This window comes from Heteronotia binoei, chromosome 21 (genome assembly GCF_032191835.1).
Source record: "Heteronotia binoei isolate CCM8104 ecotype False Entrance Well chromosome 21, APGP_CSIRO_Hbin_v1, whole genome shotgun sequence".
In the NCBI taxonomy this organism is placed as follows: Eukaryota; Metazoa; Chordata; class Lepidosauria; order Squamata; family Gekkonidae; genus Heteronotia; species Heteronotia binoei.
In genome coordinates, this window is record NC_083243.1 from 39,580,428 (window position 1) to 39,599,755 (window position 19,328).

The 19,328-nt window shown below is 42.5% G+C and overlaps 2 protein-coding genes across 3 annotated transcripts in view; one reads left to right on the plus strand and one right to left on the minus strand.

Moving 5' to 3' along the window:
• The window catches only part of DGLUCY (D-glutamate cyclase), a 52,624-nt gene extending 42,462 nt beyond the window's left edge, over positions 1-10,162 (minus strand). The window contains exon 1 of the mRNA XM_060261242.1: positions 10,069-10,162. The gene's annotated coding sequence lies outside the window, so the exon portion shown is untranslated. The remainder of the gene's footprint in view (positions 1-10,068) is intronic.
• The window catches only part of RPS6KA5 (ribosomal protein S6 kinase A5), a 39,378-nt gene continuing 30,195 nt past the window's right edge, over positions 10,146-19,328 (plus strand). For both annotated transcript variants that reach the window (XM_060261239.1, XM_060261240.1), the window contains exons 1-2: positions 10,146-10,827; positions 18,995-19,066. In XM_060261239.1, the coding sequence (XP_060117222.1) occupies positions 10,752-10,827; positions 18,995-19,066 (148 nt within the window). In that variant the 5' untranslated portion in view covers positions 10,146-10,751. The remainder of the gene's footprint in view (positions 10,828-18,994; positions 19,067-19,328) is intronic.

The following is a 19,328-nucleotide window of genomic DNA, read 5'->3' on the forward strand; positions in this document are numbered from 1 at the left end:
GGGCGTACAGTTGAGAGGATTTCGTCGACTTCCCCAAGACTAAGCGCATCGAAGTGATCCAAGATAACATCAGAAGACAGGCACGGAGCCCCGTGTTCTTGTACTGCATCCAAAGTGGCATGAAAGTCCTGGTGGAGCGACGAGATTTTATCTGCAAAAAATTTCGCAAAAGCCTCACAGCCTATTTCCAATTCTCTCATGTTTGGTCTGCCTTGAAGCAGAGTGGTCAAATTCTCAATTATCTTAAATAATTGTGCCGGGCGCGAATTTGCAGATGCAATCCTAACCGCAAAGTAATCCTTCTTTGCGGCTTTGACTGCCATCTCATAAGACTTCATAAACGTTCTATAGGATGTTCTCGTCGCTTCGTCACGAGTATGCTGCCACCGCCTCTCTAGTCGTCTGAGTCCCTGTTTCAGTTGGCGTAGCTCCGAGGTGTACCAAGGAGCCAGCCTACTTCGGGGGGCAGAGGACGCCGGGGTGCAATCTCGTTGATGGCCCTGGATAGCCTGTCATGCCAGGTATCTACCAGGTCATCAAGGGAATTGCTAGGGGGCCAGGGGTCCCGCAGAGCCCTTTGGAACCGCTCAGGGTCCATCTGACTCTGTGGGCGAGCCAAAATAGGCTCGCCGCCCGTACAGGGTTGAGGAGGCGCACCCACACGAGCCTTGAGGGCTAGGTGGTCCGACCATGGCCAGTTTGGTGTAGTGGTTAAGTGTGCGGACTCTTATCTGGGAGAACTGGGTTTGATTCCCCACTCCTCCACTTGCACCTGCTAGCATGGCCTTGGGTCAGCCATAGCTCTGGCAGAGGTTGTCCTTGAAAGGGCAGCTGCTGTGAGAGCCCTCTCCAGCCCCACCCACCTCACAGGGTGTCTGTTGTGGGGGAGGAAGGTAAAGGAGATTGTGAGCCGCTCTGAGACTCTTCGGAGTGGAGGGCGGGATATAAATCCAATATCTTCTTCTATCTTCTTCTTCTGCTGCGATACCGTCCACCAAAATCCCGGACGCAAAGGTCAAGTCTAACATGTGCCCGGCCTGATGCGTGGGGGTGGTAACAAATTGGGAGAGTCCCAGTGTCGCCATGGAAGACACTAGGTCCAGCGCCTGATTGGAGGCCATGTCGTCCGCATGGACGTTGAAGTCACCCAAGACCATAAGCCTTGGGAACTCCAACGCCCAGCCCGCCACCGCCTCCATCAGGGCTGGTAAGGCGCTGGCTGGTGCGTTAGGCGGACGGTACACCAGCCAAATCGCCAACCCCTCCCCCACTTCCCACGCCAGACCGGCACATTCCAAGCCATCCATCGTTGGGGCCGGGAGAGCACTAAAGGAATAACCCTCCCGTACAAATAGCGCCACCCCTCCCCCCCGGCCAGTTGTCCGTGATTGGTGAAAGACCGAGTAACCTGGGGACGCCATCTGGGAGAGAGCCACCGTCTCTCCATCCCGCACCCAGGTCTCGGTCACGCAAGCAAGGTCCATATCCTGCTTAAGCAGGTAATCCCTGAGGATTGAGGTCTTATTATTTATGGACCTGGCATTACATAACACCAATGACGGAGACTGGCTTTCCCTCTTAGCCCCGCTACCTGCCACCCTCGGGATGGGACGCAGACCAGAAGAGGGCCGAGCACTGTTTTCTCTCTGCCTCCTTCCCATATACTTCCGTCTGCTCCCACCGTCATACCTTCCCCTTCCCATGAGCACTGGGATCCCTAGCCCAGACATCCACTCTGTACCCGATCCTTCACTAGTGTCAGTTAGCTTGCTACCCAGTTGTCTTATCCAGAATTTCACCCCCCTCACCCTCCTCTATTTCACAATTCCGAATTGCCTGGTCCTCTATTAATTTAGTCTGTAGTTACTTAAATTAACCCCAACCCTATCTCCTTAATTTGATTAGCTAAAAACTTTGATCATCTATGGCATATTAATAAATAAATGAATATATCCCCCCCATTAAACCTCTCAATTAATCTGCCAATAATAATAAATATACAATCAATCAAGCTAAGCAATTAGTAAAATCACCAATTAAATAACTAATTAACAATCTAATCTTTTAAATTACCGGCAATATAAAATTTAACTCAGTGGGGAGTGGTAAGCAAAGCTACTAGTTTGGGTAGTGAACTTACAGGTCTTAAAGTGCTAGTGCCTTTAAATGTCCACAGCTTCCGACTGGAGTTTCTGTTGGCACAGTCTGTCTGTTGTCCAGGGTCCAGTATTCTCCAGCGGCTAGGGGGCCCAGGAGAGCTAAAACTCCCCCTGTATCCCCCCAGTAGCCCGGGTTGAGCCCTAGTGGGCCGAATCAGAAGGGGTTCTGGCTCCGCTGTCGCTGCCTCGGGGTGTAGTCTGGTCCCTTGCGCTCGGCTCACCAGGTCTCCATGCACCATTCGCCCCGTACAGGGCCTCCTGGTTGCGGGCGTCTGGCTGTCCGCTTCGTTCGCACCCCGGCAGCGATCACAGTCGCATCGCCCCCACAGCTTCCGTTGGCTCTGGTTGGAACGAGCCAGTCGAGCTGCGTCTCACCTTCGTCGCTGTTTACCTCTCGACGCCATGCACGGTGCCTCTCGTTCTTATCGGCTACTCCGTACACTCCAGCCCACAGCTCCGCATTTTCTCGGGTCGTTCTACGACTCCAGCCCGCGGCCACGTCTCACCTCCGCGTCGGCCCGGCGCGGTCGGTGCAACGCCCCAGCTCCCAGCTTGTTTCACCCGCGACAGAAAGCCACCGCTACTTCGATGTAAGTTGGTTTCTTCTTTCTAGTCGCTCCAGTCGTTCCGATGTTCTTACTGCTGATGTTTCCTGTTATATTTCCATAGCTTATTGATATTAAATACTGAATTCGTCGGAGCCTAACGCCTATGCTCTGCTCTCGCCGCCATTTAATATGGGCTGTTTTCAGGCTACAAGAGTTTGGGGAGTTGGCGGGACTTTATATAAATAAAGAAAAATCAAAAATTTTGTGCAAGAATATGCAGGTAAATAGACAACAAGAATTACAAAGACTAACGGGCTGTGAAGTTACCTCTAAGGTAAAATACCTAGGGGTAGAGATAACAATGAAAAATATTGATTTGTTCAAGAATAATTATGAGAAGCTATGGCGTAGAATAGAGGAAGATATGCTAAAGTGGAACAAGCTCAATTTGTCATTGTTGGGCAGAATAGCTGCAATAAAAATGAATATTCTACCAAGGATAATGTATCTGTTTCGAACTATTCCTATTGTGAAAGATGCTAAACAGTTTGATAAATGGCGAAGGAAAATTTCAGAATTTGTGTGGGCTGGGAAGAAACCAAGGATTAAAATGAAAATCTTGACAGATGCAAAAGAGAGAGGTGGATTCCAATTACCAGATTTGAAATTGTATCATGAAGCAGTTTGTTTTGTATGGATGAAAGAATGGATAACGTTGTTAAATAAAAAACTTTTAGTGCTGGAAGGCCATGGAAAAAAATTCGGCTGGCATGCATACTTATATTACGGAAAAAAGAAGATGGATGGCCTTTTCTCTCACCATTATATAAGAAGTAATCTACTAAATGTATGGACAAAGTATAAGAAATATGGTGATGAGAGGAGACCTTTGTGGATAGTGCCAGCTGAAGTGATAAAGATAACGGCTAAAACAGCCAAAGAAAAACGGCTATCATACAACCAGTTACTAAAAATACAAAGTGGAAAAATAGAACTGAAAACTGCAGAAGAACTGAGTTACAAATATGATTGGTTTCAAATGCAACAAATAAAAAGTTTGGTGGAGAATGATATTAAAACCGAAGGAATAAGGAAGGAGCAAACAGAAATGGAAAGAGTTCTGCTTGGAGATAGTGAGAAATTAATTTCAAAAGTATACAAATTACTTTTACAATGGTCTACAGAAGATGAAGTAGTGAAATCTCAAATGATAAAATGGGCAATTAATGTAAATAAAGAAATAAAGATGGAATCTTGGGAATATCTGTGGAAGAATTCTATGAAACTCGCAACATGTCATAGTATTAAAGAAAACTGTTTTAAGATGATATATAGATGGTATATGACTCCAAAAAAATTACGATTTGTATAAGAATTCTCCATTTTTTTTCTTTTTTTGTTAAGGCAGAAGACAGCCAGAGGATAAGCTGTGCCAATGGCGAGCAGATTGTTCCTGCAGGTTTGGCTTGGGGTATTGGCTTCTCATGCAGAAGGACACAGCCCCAGGATCTGATGTACCACAGGGAGCTGATTGCTCCCTGCAGGCTGGGCTTTGTACTGAATCTTTAGCAGCTCGGTTTAAACTGGACTGCAGGAGAACAAGCCCAGCCAGAATCTCCTGTGCTGCACCCTTCTATTAAAAAGCTTGCACAGCATATAGTAGGGGTTCAGGAGATGATGTCACAGAAGTACAGGAAGGTCTTTTAGCTAAGTCAGTCTTATAACCATGCCACACCACTAAGAGTACCCAAGAGTCTGTAGTGATGGAGGCCCACTCCTCAAAGAAGGGTGCCAGTCTATCACAAAAGAAGGGTGTGGCAGCAGGTTCATCTGTCACATCTAGGCAAAACAACTTTTACCCCTGCTGATGATCCTTTGGAGATTAGGATTTAGCTTGCCTAGACTCAGTCCTGGAAACTTTGTGCCTGGATTTATACTGGGATTAGAAGGACCTGTGAGGTGAGCAGTATAAGAGTGTACCACTGGGATGAATTAACAAAGCGTCGCTCTTGTGAGGGTGCTGGGGTGAAGTTTCTGTTAGTCCTTTGTATACTATCCTGGGTCCTTTGTGAATACTGGATTATAGAAAGGGGATTTTCCTTTGTGTTTAATGCTTTAAGACAAGTGGAAGTGCCTGGCCCCAGCTTGTTTTGCATAGAGTATGGCAGGGCAGTTGCAATACAATCCTGTGATTGCGCCATAGTAGCTACTAGAAGAGATCCATCTCACTTGGCAGTCAGCAGGAAATCACAAAGCGAAAGATACATGTTTTTTTAAAGATTACTTTTGAAATCCTCCACTGACACCAGGATGAGATAAGGCTCAAGACAAACAGAGCTGCAGATGATCTGAATATTTTTTTAAAAAAAGCTTATCTGATGTTAAAATATGTATCAAATATATCTGCACAACACAAATGTAACATTATTCATAAACTGTCTGCTAATATACTGATCCAAACAATGTAAGTAAAACTTACTTCCTCTTTAGTTGTCAGAAATCTATTTGTAATTTCACCTTCTGTAAAAATGTCCAGAACCCTATTTCTAGAAGTGTTTTAACAGAAAACTCTCTTCTATCATACAGTTTCCACTAATTCTTCCTACATTTTCACATTACTTCATAAGGGCAAAGGTCACATGCAAATTAGAAATGTGCAAATTAGAAAACATTTAAAAGGGAAATATTCATTCCTTAATGTTTATTTCCAGTTCCTTAGAAACATACTGTTCAGGCTGAATTGGCAGCTTACTATGAAATAGTTATTTTTGTTTAATTTGTGTTATGTATCAAGGTCAGCTTTGTCTATCATTAAAGTATGTATAATGCCATAGATTTCAGCACTCTGATGCCTTATTATATAAGGAAACCAGTTTTTCCATATAGTTCTAGTCCTTTAAAAGAGCTTTAAAAGCTTCAAAAAATTTATTATAGTAAAAACTGTACTTCTTAATCTACTGCATTTTTGGCAGACCTAATGTTTGTCTCAGGAATTTACTACACAACTTCAATGCTATTTCCATTTGTCAACCCTCACAGTTCAGCTCTGCACAGTATTCATGTCTCATGCGAAGGTTTGTGACTTATGTGTAAGTTAAAGTGTGCCAATTCCACATGTATATTTATTTTATATTAAATAAGCAATTAGTTCTCATGTGGTTGTAGGGAAATCACTGCCTAGAGGATTCTGGGATATGATACACTAGACCACCTGAAATATTAAATATGTAATGACAAGGGACCATATTTGACATTTTCATTATGCTATACAAAAGTCTTGCTATTCAGAATAACTAATAAAAGAATTAGTGATACAGAAAGTAATATCTCAACATAATGTTCAACAATGATATTTGTTAGAAAGCCATTTTTCAGTAAATTTATAATTTTCTGTGAATTCAAATAAAGGTAACCATTTTTCCAGGAAAAATGAGTGAAACGAGGGATTCTCATTTATCAATATATGATCAGATATCCTGTCCGTAGCCAGAAATTCCCAAACTTTTTGGAGCCATTGTCTGAATGATGGGGTAGATGGTATCTTCCAAAGGTGGGCCAGAGTAATTTTGACAGCCATCATATCAATAATAATGAAATTAGATCCTTACATAAACTGGGGTATGGGAAGATTTTCCCAAATATTGAGTAGAATTAGTTTGGGATAAAGAGGAATTGAGTAGGCTGTTATTTTTAAAATATAATTTATAATCATTTTCCAAAAATATTGAACCTTGGGACAACTCCATCAACAGTAGAAAAAGGAGCCTATCATGCCACAAGTCTTCCAACACTGGAGGGCTTCATTAAGTCTAATTTCCAAGGGGTTAAGTACTATCTAGAAACTATCTTGTAATACTGGAGTTTTACATTAGTTGCTTTGGTTGTAAAAATAGAAGTCCAAACAGAGTTCCAGAACTGAGTTACAGTCATGTTGCCATTTACATAGAAAAAACATTGCAAGGTTCCAGATTTTGGAATTTAGTAATATGTAAAGCAGTGATCTTGAGAGTCCCTTGGACTGCAAGAAGATCAAATCAGTCAGTCCTAAGGGAAGTCAACCCTGGCTGTTTCCTGGAAGGTCAAATGCTGAAGCTCAAATACTTTAGCCACCAAATGAGAAGGGAGCACTCACTGGAGAAGATCCTGATGCTGGGAAAGACAGAAAGCAAAAAAAGAAGGGGACGGCAAAAGATGAGATGGCTGGACAGCATTACTGATATAACAAACACGAATTTGAGCAGACTTCGGAGGATGGTGGAAGACAGCCTGGCGTGACTGTCCATGCCATGGGGTCGCAAAGAGTCGGACTTGACTATGCGATTAAACAACAACAACAAAGCAGTGATATTAAATCTATTGTTACTATGCAAAATATTTTCAAAAGTGGTAAGTTCCCTATTTTAAAAAGAATATAAATGGAGTTCCTGAAACATATGAAAAACTTGATGGTTTGCTACCAAGAAAGGATAGTATGATGTTTAGTTTCCAGTTGGCATTTTCTCATAATTTGTCCATTATGTGAAATATTGCAGTGCCTAGTGATGCGGTGTCTTCTCCAGCTGATTAGGTTTTTCAGGTCTCTTCCTGGAGGGAACCAGTGTTGGCTCAAAAAGGGCAGAACAGGAGAAAATGTTGGGACTAAGTAATGTCTGGTTTTTTAAATGGTTTTGTGTACCTTATTACATGACCATCAGTTTTTACCATTTGCAACTATCTTGTTATATATTTACTTATAAATATAAAATAGTTTGTTACAAAAAAAAAGAATCAGTGATATATCTATAGTGACTGTCACAGTGTAGGTAAAAAGTAAAAAGCAATCCCTATGAGGAGAAAAAAGACGTAGCAACTAAATAGTGCCCAAAATTGTGTGGCTCCTATCATAAGGCAAATTGGGGCCAAAGCAGAGGATGGGAAGCGTGAAAGGCCAAAGAGGCTATTTGGGGGAAGAGAAGGATAACCAGTAGAGCAGTTTGAGGAGGGGGCAAAACAGTAAAGGCAGTGGAAGGAGAAAAAGCAGGGACAGGGTACAGGCAGGGTTGGCCCTCCCACTAGGAAAACTAGGTGGGTGCCTAGGGTGCTGAGAGGCAGAGTCGAAAACTGCACGCAAAATGCACAAGTACGAGCTGCTCGCCAGCTAAGCTTACTCTTAGCCGACCAACCCAAGGGGGAGGGAAAGGGAAGGGAGCAAGCGGAGTGCCACCGCTTTTAGCGGCAGCAGGCAGGCAAGTGGAGTGCTGAGGGGAGGACACCGTGGAGGGGAGGGGGCACGAAGTCACAGGGGGGGAGCCGTGGGGAGCTCTTTGGGGGGGGGGCGCTAGGCAGCAAGTCTGCCTAGGGTGCCCCAGGGCGTCGGGCCGCCCCTGGGAACAGGGGGGCTAGAAGAAGAAGATATTGGATTTATATCCCGCCCTCCACTCCGAAGAGTCTCAGAGCGGCTCACAATCTCTTTTACCTTCCTCCCCCACAACTGACACTCTGTGAGGTGGGTGGGACTGGAGAGGGCTCTCACAGCAGCTGCCCTTTCAAGGACAATCTCTGCCAAAGCTATGACTGACCCAAGGCCATGCTAGCAGGTGCAAAGTGGAGGACTGGGGAATCAAACCCGGTTCTCCCAAATAAGAGTCCGCACACTTAACCACTACACCAAACTGGCTCTCCCAGTTTGGCTAGTAGTGGCTAGCAAGGAGATAGTGGGAGGTAGGGAAAACAGGGAGAAAAAATATGCAGCAAGTGGAAATGGCATGGGGGAGGGTGAGAAGGTGGGAATGGGATTCTAAAGGTAAAGTGTAGTGTTGAGTCACAACTGATTCATGGTAACGCCACATCATGGGGTTTTCAAGGCAAGAGATGAGCAGAAATGGTTGCAATTGCCTCCCTCAGCATAGCAGAGCCAGTCTTCCTCGGTGGGACCAACTTTGTGTAGCTTCTGGGCTATTAGGTCTGTTATAATAGAATTCTACTCAAAATGGCTCCCAAATATATCAATCCCCCTCCACACACACCTCAATATCTCTTGTTACTTTAGGGAGTTAACTCCTATTTATTATTTTTTCATATTTTGATGGAAGTTAAAATAGATTGTAGATTGACAGCCAGTTTGTAAATTGAGAGCCAGTTTAGTGTAGTGGTTAAGAGCAGTGGATTCTAAACTGGAGAACTGGGTTTGATCCCCCACGCCTTCACATGCAGCCAGCTGGGTGACCTTGGGCCAGTCACAGTTCTCTCAGACCTTTCAACCCCACTTACCTCACAGGGTGTTTGTTGTGTGGAAGGGAAAGAGATTGTAGGCCACTCTGAGACTCTGAATGGGCAGGGTATCCAATTCTTCTTTGCCTCAAGAGGTGAATGAAGAACATGCAAATGAAGTTAAAAGTAAATAGTAGCAAGGTGATGCCATATATTAGGGCAAAACCCTCTAACTTTAAAAATCTTGATGAGACAGCTTGATGAACATCTAAAAAAAGGCAGCTTTACTGGTTATTTGAAAGGGATAGAAAATAGAACAGTCAATACTACAACCTCATTTGGAATACTGTGTACAGTTCTAGTCATCAAAAAAGATATTGCAGAGCTAGAGAATGTACAGAGAAGTGTAACCAATATGATCAAGAAGTTGGATCACCTTTCCTAAAAGGAAAGACTAAAGCCTAGATTTTCTGTGATTGACTCTTCCTGCTATAAACAAAATACACTACACTTGATGGGGATTTTGCAGGGTCTGCTTTTTCAAGGAAGAGAATTCTCCTTACTATTTCAAAAAGAAAAGTGCACACACCTTGTTAACAATCATGGCTTGTAGTGCCAGCGGGTTCTACTGTGCATTCTGTACACTCAACATGTTCCCCTATATTACAAGATTGTGTGACTCCTTCGCTATTTTTCACAGTGGCCAATAACACAGCAGAGAACCCTTGGTGTTCACAATATGAGAAATGTGGCTGGGCAGCTGCTTGTCAATTGCAGAAGTCTGGTCAATTTCAACAGCAGGTTTCCCCATCCCCTTGCTGGATGCTATTGCACAGCTGCCATATGGTAATTGCGTCAATTTAAAAAATACCTTTGGACACCCCCAAGTGACGTTCCACCCCATATAGAAAAATTCCGGGTTTTTCTTTTGGGGAGGGGGGCTGCTGAATGAATACACTGGAACGAAAAGAATGTCGCAAATCAAGCTTAAATGCTTACTGCTTGGAAGATCTGCAGCAGTAAGCAGTGCATGCATAATAGGCCCTTATAAACACAGGCCTGATAGGATTAAAAAAAAAAAAAATAGATCGATACTCAGGTGGGAAGAGGCAAAATGTCCCGGGGAGAGGCTCTTCCAATGAGTGACAGCCTTTAAGGTTCAAATCACTTACCGTCCTCTCTTCGTATCTAAGCAACCGACCTGGCCCCCGCCCGAAAGGCGGTACCAAAATATTTACTCCCAACTGGCAGGAGAAAACTAGAGAGAGAAGCAGCGAGAGAGAGGGGGGAATCGAAGGGGGGAATCGAAGAAACAGCCAGCGATTGGCCCAAGCCCGGAACCAATGAGGGCGCGTGCCTTTCGGCGGGTCGGGAGGGGGGGAGTAACACGCAACGGTCGCTGACCAACCGTTGCCGTCGTGTGTAGCCTCGAGCGCCAATGAGCGTTCGTCTCCCCCTATTGCATCGGTGAGGGCGGGAGGAAGAGGGAGTAGATAGAATCTCTTCGATATGACGGCTCCTCCTGCCTGCCCCTGGCTGGCCCCCTTCTGCTAGAAATGGGGGGGTCGGTGGGTGGATGAGAGAAGAACAGAAGGGTCCGGATTTCTGGGAGGGGTGTCTCCCCCCCCCTTCTGATTAGCGTTTGTCAATGTGGGCGGCTTAGGTCATTGTTATCGCTAGTGTTTTGAAATAAGAAACACTTGAAAACATGAAAAACGGTTTTAAGGAATAATAATATATATTTATATATATATGTATATATATTAAACAAAAATCACCCTCGCAGTTAGGTGGCTCTCCTCCGGCACCAGAGGAGGAGGGTGGGGGGATAAGAGTGAGGTGAGCCTCTGAGGAAATGGAGGGACCCTCCCGTTGCTCCGCGGGAGAAGGGGAACGGACTCTCCTCACGGTCAAGCACGAGCTGAAGAACGGTGAGTTTTCTTTGGGGGGGGGGCGAGGAGGAGGGGGGAGGAGCCAGCGGGAAAACGGGTCTTGGGGTGGGGGAAGGGACATGCACGATGAGCCCCATGGGGGGGGGGGGTCGCGGAGAGCGGGCTTTTCGTGTGTTGTCAAAGTAAAGAAGACAGCGAGGTGTCATGATTGGCTGAGGGCGACTGTGTGTGTGTGCGCGTGGCTGCCTGCACGTGAGGGACGGAGTGAATGGGGGGGGCAGAATGGGGTCGTCGTGGCGCTGCGGGGTGAGCTGCGAGGAGGGTGTTGTTGACAGACTGAGGAAGGGGCGGTGACGAAAGGCGAGGGAAGGGGCTGCATGGAGGACGGGGGAAGGTGAGGAAGAAGACTCGGGAAAGTGAGGGCAGGGGAGGAAGAGGCAGCGGTAGTAGTAGCAGTGTGTGGGGGGGGAATTGATGAGGGAAGTGTTAACGGGTGGAGAATTGCGGGGCAGAAGACGAGACGCTGTCAGTTGGGAAGGGGAGGACAGGGAGGGTTTGCTTCTTAATTCTGAAGAGGGGTGGTATGAATGCGCGTGAAGTTGGGCAGCACACCCATATCCTTCTTTCCATGAATTCTGTAATTGTATATTTTTTTTTACTCAGTACTGCTTAAGGACAGCAGTTATTTCTGTCATTTCCCCCATTGCCTAACAAACTGTCATCTGTTTGTATGACAGGTTGGATGTTGTGTATTTGAGGGTACTCATGAAGAATGGTGCACCATTGCTGCTCTTTTTACATTCGTATTTTGTTTGCTACTTGTGGTAGAAGTTCCTGTTAATTCTGTGCAGGTCACCATTGATCCATCTAGCGTATTGTCTATTCATGACTGGCAGCAGCTCTCCAGAATCTTAGAGCATAGAAGAATCTGCCCCAACACTGCTTGATGTGGTGCCAAAGGCTGAACCTGGTATCTTTATGCACACAGCCTTTCCCTACTAACAAATTTCATGTCAGCTTTGTGTGTACAGTTCTAATTTGTAGAAGGTAACTACTAGACTTTTAGTGTGTGAATGCTGGTACTTTTTATGTAAAGGTTTGAAGTACTTGAGTAGCCATGTTGGTCTGGTATAAACATCTGTCACTTAAGTTCACTTTGTGAATCAGATGAAGTGAACCCTGAATGCCAGGAACAATGTTTGTTATTATTTAAGGTGCTACTTCAATTCAGAAAAGGAAATAAGGTAACGTATAAAGTCATTAAAACCTAGTAAATTCTCAACCCATATGACTGTAGCACAGTGGTAGACTACCTGCATGGGATGGAGAAGGTCCCAGGTTCTATCCCAAACATTTCCAGTTAATAGGACTATGAGAACTGCTTCCAGGCTGACTGAAAGGTATCGATGGTTTGATTTGGTATAAGGTAGCTTAATGAGTTCATGTGTTTAGCTAAAGATTAGAAAGCATTTGTAGACATTCTAAAGAAAGCACTGATGTGCACTATATGAAATACACAGCAAAGGTACATTCCCAGAACAATAGTGAGTACAGAATAACTTACACACACACACAAAAAAAGTGTCTGCTCCTCATTCTTTTTAACCTTCACATAGCTTGAAAGGTACTTAATATTCTGTGGAGATTTTGAAACATAGAATTCTGCAATTTAGAATGTTGATCATGGAAGTTTACAGTATAATTGCTAGAACAATATGGGCAGAGGGATACAAAAGGGTGCTCTGGATTTTTTAGTGTCTTTGGAGAGAGTTTACTAAAGGGTTTCTTCCTGTCATCTGACATTCTACCACATACGATTCTTGTTGATAAGCTGGTAAAATGTGCTTTGAATCCTGTTATTGTTAGGTAGCTCTGTAACTGGTTGACAGGTTGCACCCAAAGAGTGCTTGTGAATCGTTCCTCTTCCTCTTGAAGAGGAGTGACAAGTGGAGTGCCTCAAGGATCTGTCCTGGAGCCTGTTTTGTTCAACATCTTTATAAGTGATTTGAACAAAGGAATAGAGGAAATGCTTATTAAATTTGCAGATGATACTAAATTGGGAGGGGTTGCAAATACAGTAGAAGACAGAAACAGGATGATCTTGACAGGCTGGAAAATTGGGCTAAATGTAAAGTCCTGCATTAAGGTAGGAAAAAACCAATGCATAGTTATAGGATGGGGGAGATTTGTCTGGGCAGTAATATGTGTGAAAAAGATCTAGGGGTCTTAGTGGATCATATGCTGAACATGAGTCAACAGTGTGATGCAGTTTGGTGTAGTGGTTAAGTGTGCGGACTCTTATCTGGGAGAACCGGGTTTGATTCCCCACTCCTCCACTTGCACCTGCTGGCATGGCCTTGGGTCAGCCATAGCTCTGGCAGAGGTTGTCCTTGAAAGGGCAGCTGCTGTGAGAGCCCTCTCCAGCCCCACCCACCTCACAGGGTGTCTGTTGTGGGGGAGGAAGGTAAAGGAGATTGTTAGCCGCTCTGAGACTCTTTGGAGTGGAGGGCGGGATATAAATCCAATATCTTCATCATCTTCTTCTTCTAAAAAGACATGAAATTTTGGGCTGTATTAACAGAAATATAGTGTCCAGATCACGTGAAGTGATGGTATTGCTTTGCTCTGGTAAGACCTCACCTGAAGTATTGTGTGAAGGTTGGGGCACCACCATTTAAGAAGGAGAGAAACAAGCTGGAAGGTGTCCAGAAGATGTTAAGGGGTCTGGAGACCTAAGCCTGTGAGGAAAGGATGAAGGAGCTGGGTATGTTTAGTCTGGAAAGGAGACAATTGAGAGGTGATATGATCAACATCTTCAAGTACTACATATAGAGGATGTTGCAGAATTGTTTTCTGTTGCCCCAGAAGGTAGGACCAGAACCAGTGGGTTGTAATTAAATCAAAAGTGTTTCTGGCTAAGCCTTAGATTCCTGACTGCGCGGTTCTTCAGTGGAACAGGTTTCCTTGGGAGCTGGTGGGCTCTCCTTCCTTGGAGGCTTTTAGGCAGAGGTTAGATAGCCATCTGACAGCAATGCTGATTTTGTTAATTTGGTAGAACATGGGAAGGAGGGCAGGAAGGGTTAGTTCAATGCTTAGTTCTTATGGCCAGTTTGGCAAGGGATCCTAGAGGTTTTTGCCATCTTCTTGGCATGGAGCAGGGGTCACTGGGGATATATGTTTGTGGGGAAGGTATTTGTGAAGTTCCTGCATTGGGCAGGGGGTTGGACTAGATGACTCTGGAGGTCCCTTCCAACTCTATGATTCTGTGACACTGGAGAATATTGACACACAATGCAACTTACTTTCCTGTAGGATTCTCAAGTAAAAAGTTTCCTAAATCATAGTATATTTCAGTTAGTTGATGACAGGTTATATAGCTATGGTAGATAAAAACATGATTCAAGGCATGAGAAGATTGTAGTATCTTATGTTGTGGGTCAGCAGTTAAGTTCCTTACATCTGTCCAGAGCATACACACAAACTTAACAATCGTATTGCTGTAATCTAAAGGAAACACATTTTTTAAAATGCCGTGTTTTCTATTTAATAAAAAAGGCCAAGTATGCTTTTGTGTACAATAATTTGTGTACATTATTCTGGTAGTAATGAATCATATCCTAAATTTCTTTTTTTTTAAGTGTACATGTTTACTCAGAAGAAAGCCCGCAAAGTGTTTGCTCCATGTGCACAAACCTTTAACATATCCAGATGCATGAGAAAAGAACTGATTCAGAGACTTGACAAATAGCAGAGAAAATTGTTCTCCCCACCATCTAGTTTTCAGAGATAAATTTTCTCTGGATCAGAATATTTTTTTTAGTATTGGTGGTCTTGAGATGGAGAAGGTAGGAGTTGTGGGTGGGTAGATTAAGTAGGAGAGGCTTGGAAGGTGGATAAGATGTATAGCAATCATACTTGTTGAAGCTAAGCTTTGTATATTTATGTAGTGGGAGAGAGTTGGGTACCTAGAGGTTAGGTGAGCATTATTTTAAAGAAAGAAATTAAAGTATACGTATTTATTACAAAGTGCACTAAAACTGTGCTTTAAAAACAGCACAATCTTCCAAAGTGGTGAATATTTGAATTCAAAAGTCCTGAATATGTATAACCTGATATATTTCAGTATTTCTAGGTTAAAAGCCTTGAACCAATGAAACAGGGCCAATAATTCAATATATCTAGGCTGATAACCTTGAACCACATTAAAACAGAATGAAACCAATTTCAGCCTGCAAGGCCTTCCTCAGTGTTAAGTTTTTGTATATACATGCACACTATGGCATATAATTATTTGTTAGTGCCAAGGCAGGTTGATTATAAGACACTACAAATATTCTGTGTGGCAAAAGAATTAGATTGTATGATGGTTTTCTTAAACTTTTAAGCACGCACATCCAAGAAATGCAGGTTCAATAGCTCTTTCTGACCATGGCTACCAAAACCCTTGGACTGTGCATATGTGTATCAATCAGCCTTTAACCGACAGAGACAAAAAGTTCTCTCTAATTATGCATTGTCCTCAAATGTTATAATCCATTTTTATTACATTGTTTATTTGAGTGACAAGTTTCACTGCATTGTTCTTTAGTCTTGCAAACCTGCTTTATTGTCTGTATTATACTGGGCTTTTAGTGCATTGTTCTTTATTTCTGTTGACAATTTGTATTACACTGACCTTACTGGCCTTATTTGTAGTTATGGATCTGGTTTGAGTTTCTGAGAGAAAAGCAGACCAGAACTGAAGTTAAAAAAAGAGGAAGATTTATAAAATTATACATGGGGCAAGAAATTACAATTTTAACCTTTGTCCAAGGAGCTCAGGATGGAATATCTTTGTCTCCTCTCTACCTCTTAATCTTTAAAACAATCCTCTGGGCTTGGCTGGGTTATGATTGCATCACCTCTGTGCAGAAAGTCTAGACTGGCTGCCATTTTATTTCAGGGCACAAATCAAATAGATGGTTCTAATGTTTCAGGCCTTCAGTTGCTTTGGGTTGGCGTACATGAAGGACTGCCTCTACCCATGCTGTTCAGCTTGCCAGTTAAGATCTTTTTCTGAAGTACTCTTTGTCTCCACCTGCAGAGATGAGGTGGGTGATGATCAGAGACAGATCTTTTTAGGCGGGTGATGATTGGTAGTGGTTCTTCAGTTTTGGAATGCTCTTCTCCATGAGACTCACCTGCCACCTACCTTGCTCTCCTTGTGGCTCCTGGCTAAAACATTTCTTTTAAACTGGGCTTTATGTACTTTTATATATCTTAGTTGTTTTATGGTCTGCTTTTTGGTTTGAGGAGTTTTAACTATCATTTTAAGTTGCTTGTATGTGTGGTCTTGCTTTAATATCCTGGGTTGTTTGTAATGGTCTGATTTATAATGGCTGTGGTTTAATAATTGTGTTTTAATTGTAAACCATCTCAATCAGTTCTCTTCAGAGATATGAATTTTCCAAATAAATAAATGTAAAAGAATGACCGGTCCAAGGGGCTTCATGACCAAAGCAGGCTTTTAAACTCAGGTCAACCTGGTCTTAGCCCATGACACTACAGTTGGTTTTATCTCAGCCTTTATTCCCACTCACCCCTCAACCAGGTAGGTTTAGTATGCAGCACTAGCAGTCCCTGTGGTTCTGGTCAATTTGACTAGTTTATGCAGTGCTTTACATTTATGAAAGAATCTTAATGTGGGAAATTAGATCTTATTGATGTTATGAGTAAACACTGTCAGAAGCAGTTGCCTATACATTTTATTGTTAGATGAAAAGCCATAGTAGTTTCTTCCTGAAAGGCAAACAGTCTATAAAATGCTTTGTAGTGCTTCTTTGTAGTATTTCCTCAGATGTGGTTGTTTGTCAGTTTTCGTATGGTTACCACTTCACACTAACTTCCTTTGTGGAAATGTGATGATAAATCATGATATGAAAACTTTGCCACTTCAGAAATAAACATCTAAATTGGCCCAATGTTATACTGCATAATGAGCAGCTTTATAAACAAATCTTGTTAATATTGATTGTATTTGTTTCCTCAGAGGGTTTAAAAGTGTATTCTTCAGTTATTTTAATAATAAAAGAAGGTATATTATTCATGTTACAGTCTAAATCCCATTCTCATCTAATTCATGTGTGTGCCATGCACACACTATTTATAGCATTCCTTTTTTAAAGTTAGTTTTCATTTTCTGCATTGAGAATTTTAATATTGCATTTATGTCAGTTTTAATAATGCAAGTATGAATTACTGGGATATTTAGAATTTGGAATATTAGATATAATATTTTGAATTATGACAGTTGTAGAAGTACATCATTTTTATAGTAGTAGAATTAATGTCTCTAAAATAGCATCACTACTGAGCAGTTTTGGATGGCAAGGAAGGACTTTAAAATTCTCAATCTTTTAAAATGTGATAATTGAATTTTTAATTTTTTAAGAAACATTGTTCTTGTTTTTGTCTTTTATTCATGACTTTTAAATATTATTCACTATTTTTGAGGTTTTTAATGGAAAAGCCATCCTATATATAAAATGTTTCTAAATGAATTTTTATATAAATATTCCTGAGGCTTGGTGTTCTAAATAAATCTGTGGATCAGACCCACATTGACAAAGAACAAATTCTTCTATGAATGGAAGACTTCTCAGGTTTGCAGAAAATTCTGAAAACTTAAAAAAATACACTAGGGCAGGAACTCATTTGTTATGAGGCCAGACCTGACACAAATGAGATGTTGTTGGGCCGGGCCATGTGTGTTATAAAATCCAATGCCAGATAGCAGAGATATAAACTTTATAAAGGACACAGACAAACACAATTAAAGACTGTTAAAAAACTTAAAGCATACTCAAAACATTAACACTTGTTGGACTTAAAGGTGCTTTCTTTGTTTCTCCCCTGAGTGATCCAGGGAACTGGGCAAAGGAAGCTCTGGCTCTTTCCTTCCTTCCCTAGGGGACCAAGAGGGGAAGGATCCTTAGCCAACAGAAGGAAGAGAGGCTTGGCTCCATAGCTTTGCTGTGCGATTGATTAAGCCTGGCAGAGCAAGCTTTGATGCAGAAGGAAGCAAGAGAAGGAGAAGGAAGCAGATGACAGCTAGTTGCTTGGGGGTCGGATGGGATGGGATGGGTAGAATATTGCAAAACTTCTGTCGAATGAAAGTATACTACATTAAAGTTAGTAGTGGTATACTGTCAGCATCCCTGTGAACAGACTGAGACAAGATGTAGTATTAGATGTGAACAACACAAGTAGCTATTGGTCTATGGCATGGTTCCCAAACATGGTGCCTATGGGTGCCATGGTACCTACCCACACCTTTCTTGGTGCTCACCAAATATTTTTAAAAAGTGGATGGAACCAGGTGGGACTTCGGCCCAGCAGGGCTTTTGTTTTGCCACTGAAGTGCATGTGCTGATTAAAATAACTTGGTTTCAATAGCAGCTGGCAATGCAGTGTTTGTTTTATTCTCTCTTATCCTTTGTTCTCAGTGTATTTTAGTTACTCTTCTTCACCCCTCCACTTGGGCACTAATGGGAAGAAAGATTGAATATAAAACAGGGTTAAAGATTATCTGAACATTTTTCTTTAAACTTTTCAGACTACAGGCCAGTTATAAACAGAAAAGAGATGTTAAGTTTTGAGATATTATAATACAAAAACAACATTTAAATCAGTGGTCTTCAACCCATGGGTCAGAAACTTGCTGAGTCATCTTTGCTGCCCTTTGAAAGAACCTGCTACAGAGAGCATAATGATGACCTGCTATGCATCTGTGATGAGAAGATCAGTAGGATAGCAAGACAGAGTCACACAGTGGGAGAGGATTCCTCTATGGCTCTGACCTGTGGTTTGTCCCTTACTACTATATATCTCCTGGTGCTCTGTCGGTCCTTCCTGAACCTGCCTCTTGGTCTGGCCCATGGTCCTGTCCTTGATACTAGTGATGTAATAACTATTGTACCCCCTCTTTCTTTCACATAACTTTGATGTCACATGACTTTCTTTCATGTGCTCTCAATACATTAAGTACCAGGCTCAGTGGGATCACCTCTGGAAAGGTTGAAGACAACTTTACTAGAGGTTATGGAGGAAAGGAAGGAGTTAAATGTGAGGTCAGAGTTTTTTAATGGTGCCATTCACTGCAATGTCTTGTTTAGCACCTTAATATGTAAAAAGCTAGTAATTTGAAACTATAATTGTGTTTTCTTAGCAAATTTGACAGGCCATGTGGAAAAAGTGGGCATTGAGAACTTTGAACTCCTGAAAGTTCTTGGAACAGGAGGTAAGAATTGTTTTTCTTTCTGAAAGAATTTTCAAAAAAGAATTCTGTTTTAGAGACTGAGATTTGACTGTCTGGAAATAGGGAGCATCTTGTTTCCAAACCAGCTGTCACCTCTGTTGGACAATTAACCTCTTGAAATACTTGCTACATTCTCAATCATTTATGTACCTACCTTTTGCTGTTATGCCTGTAAGAGTTCAGTAGAAGCCCAGTGGGACTTCCTGGCAGGTTTAGTGGTTTCCTTATCTCTCACACCTTCATC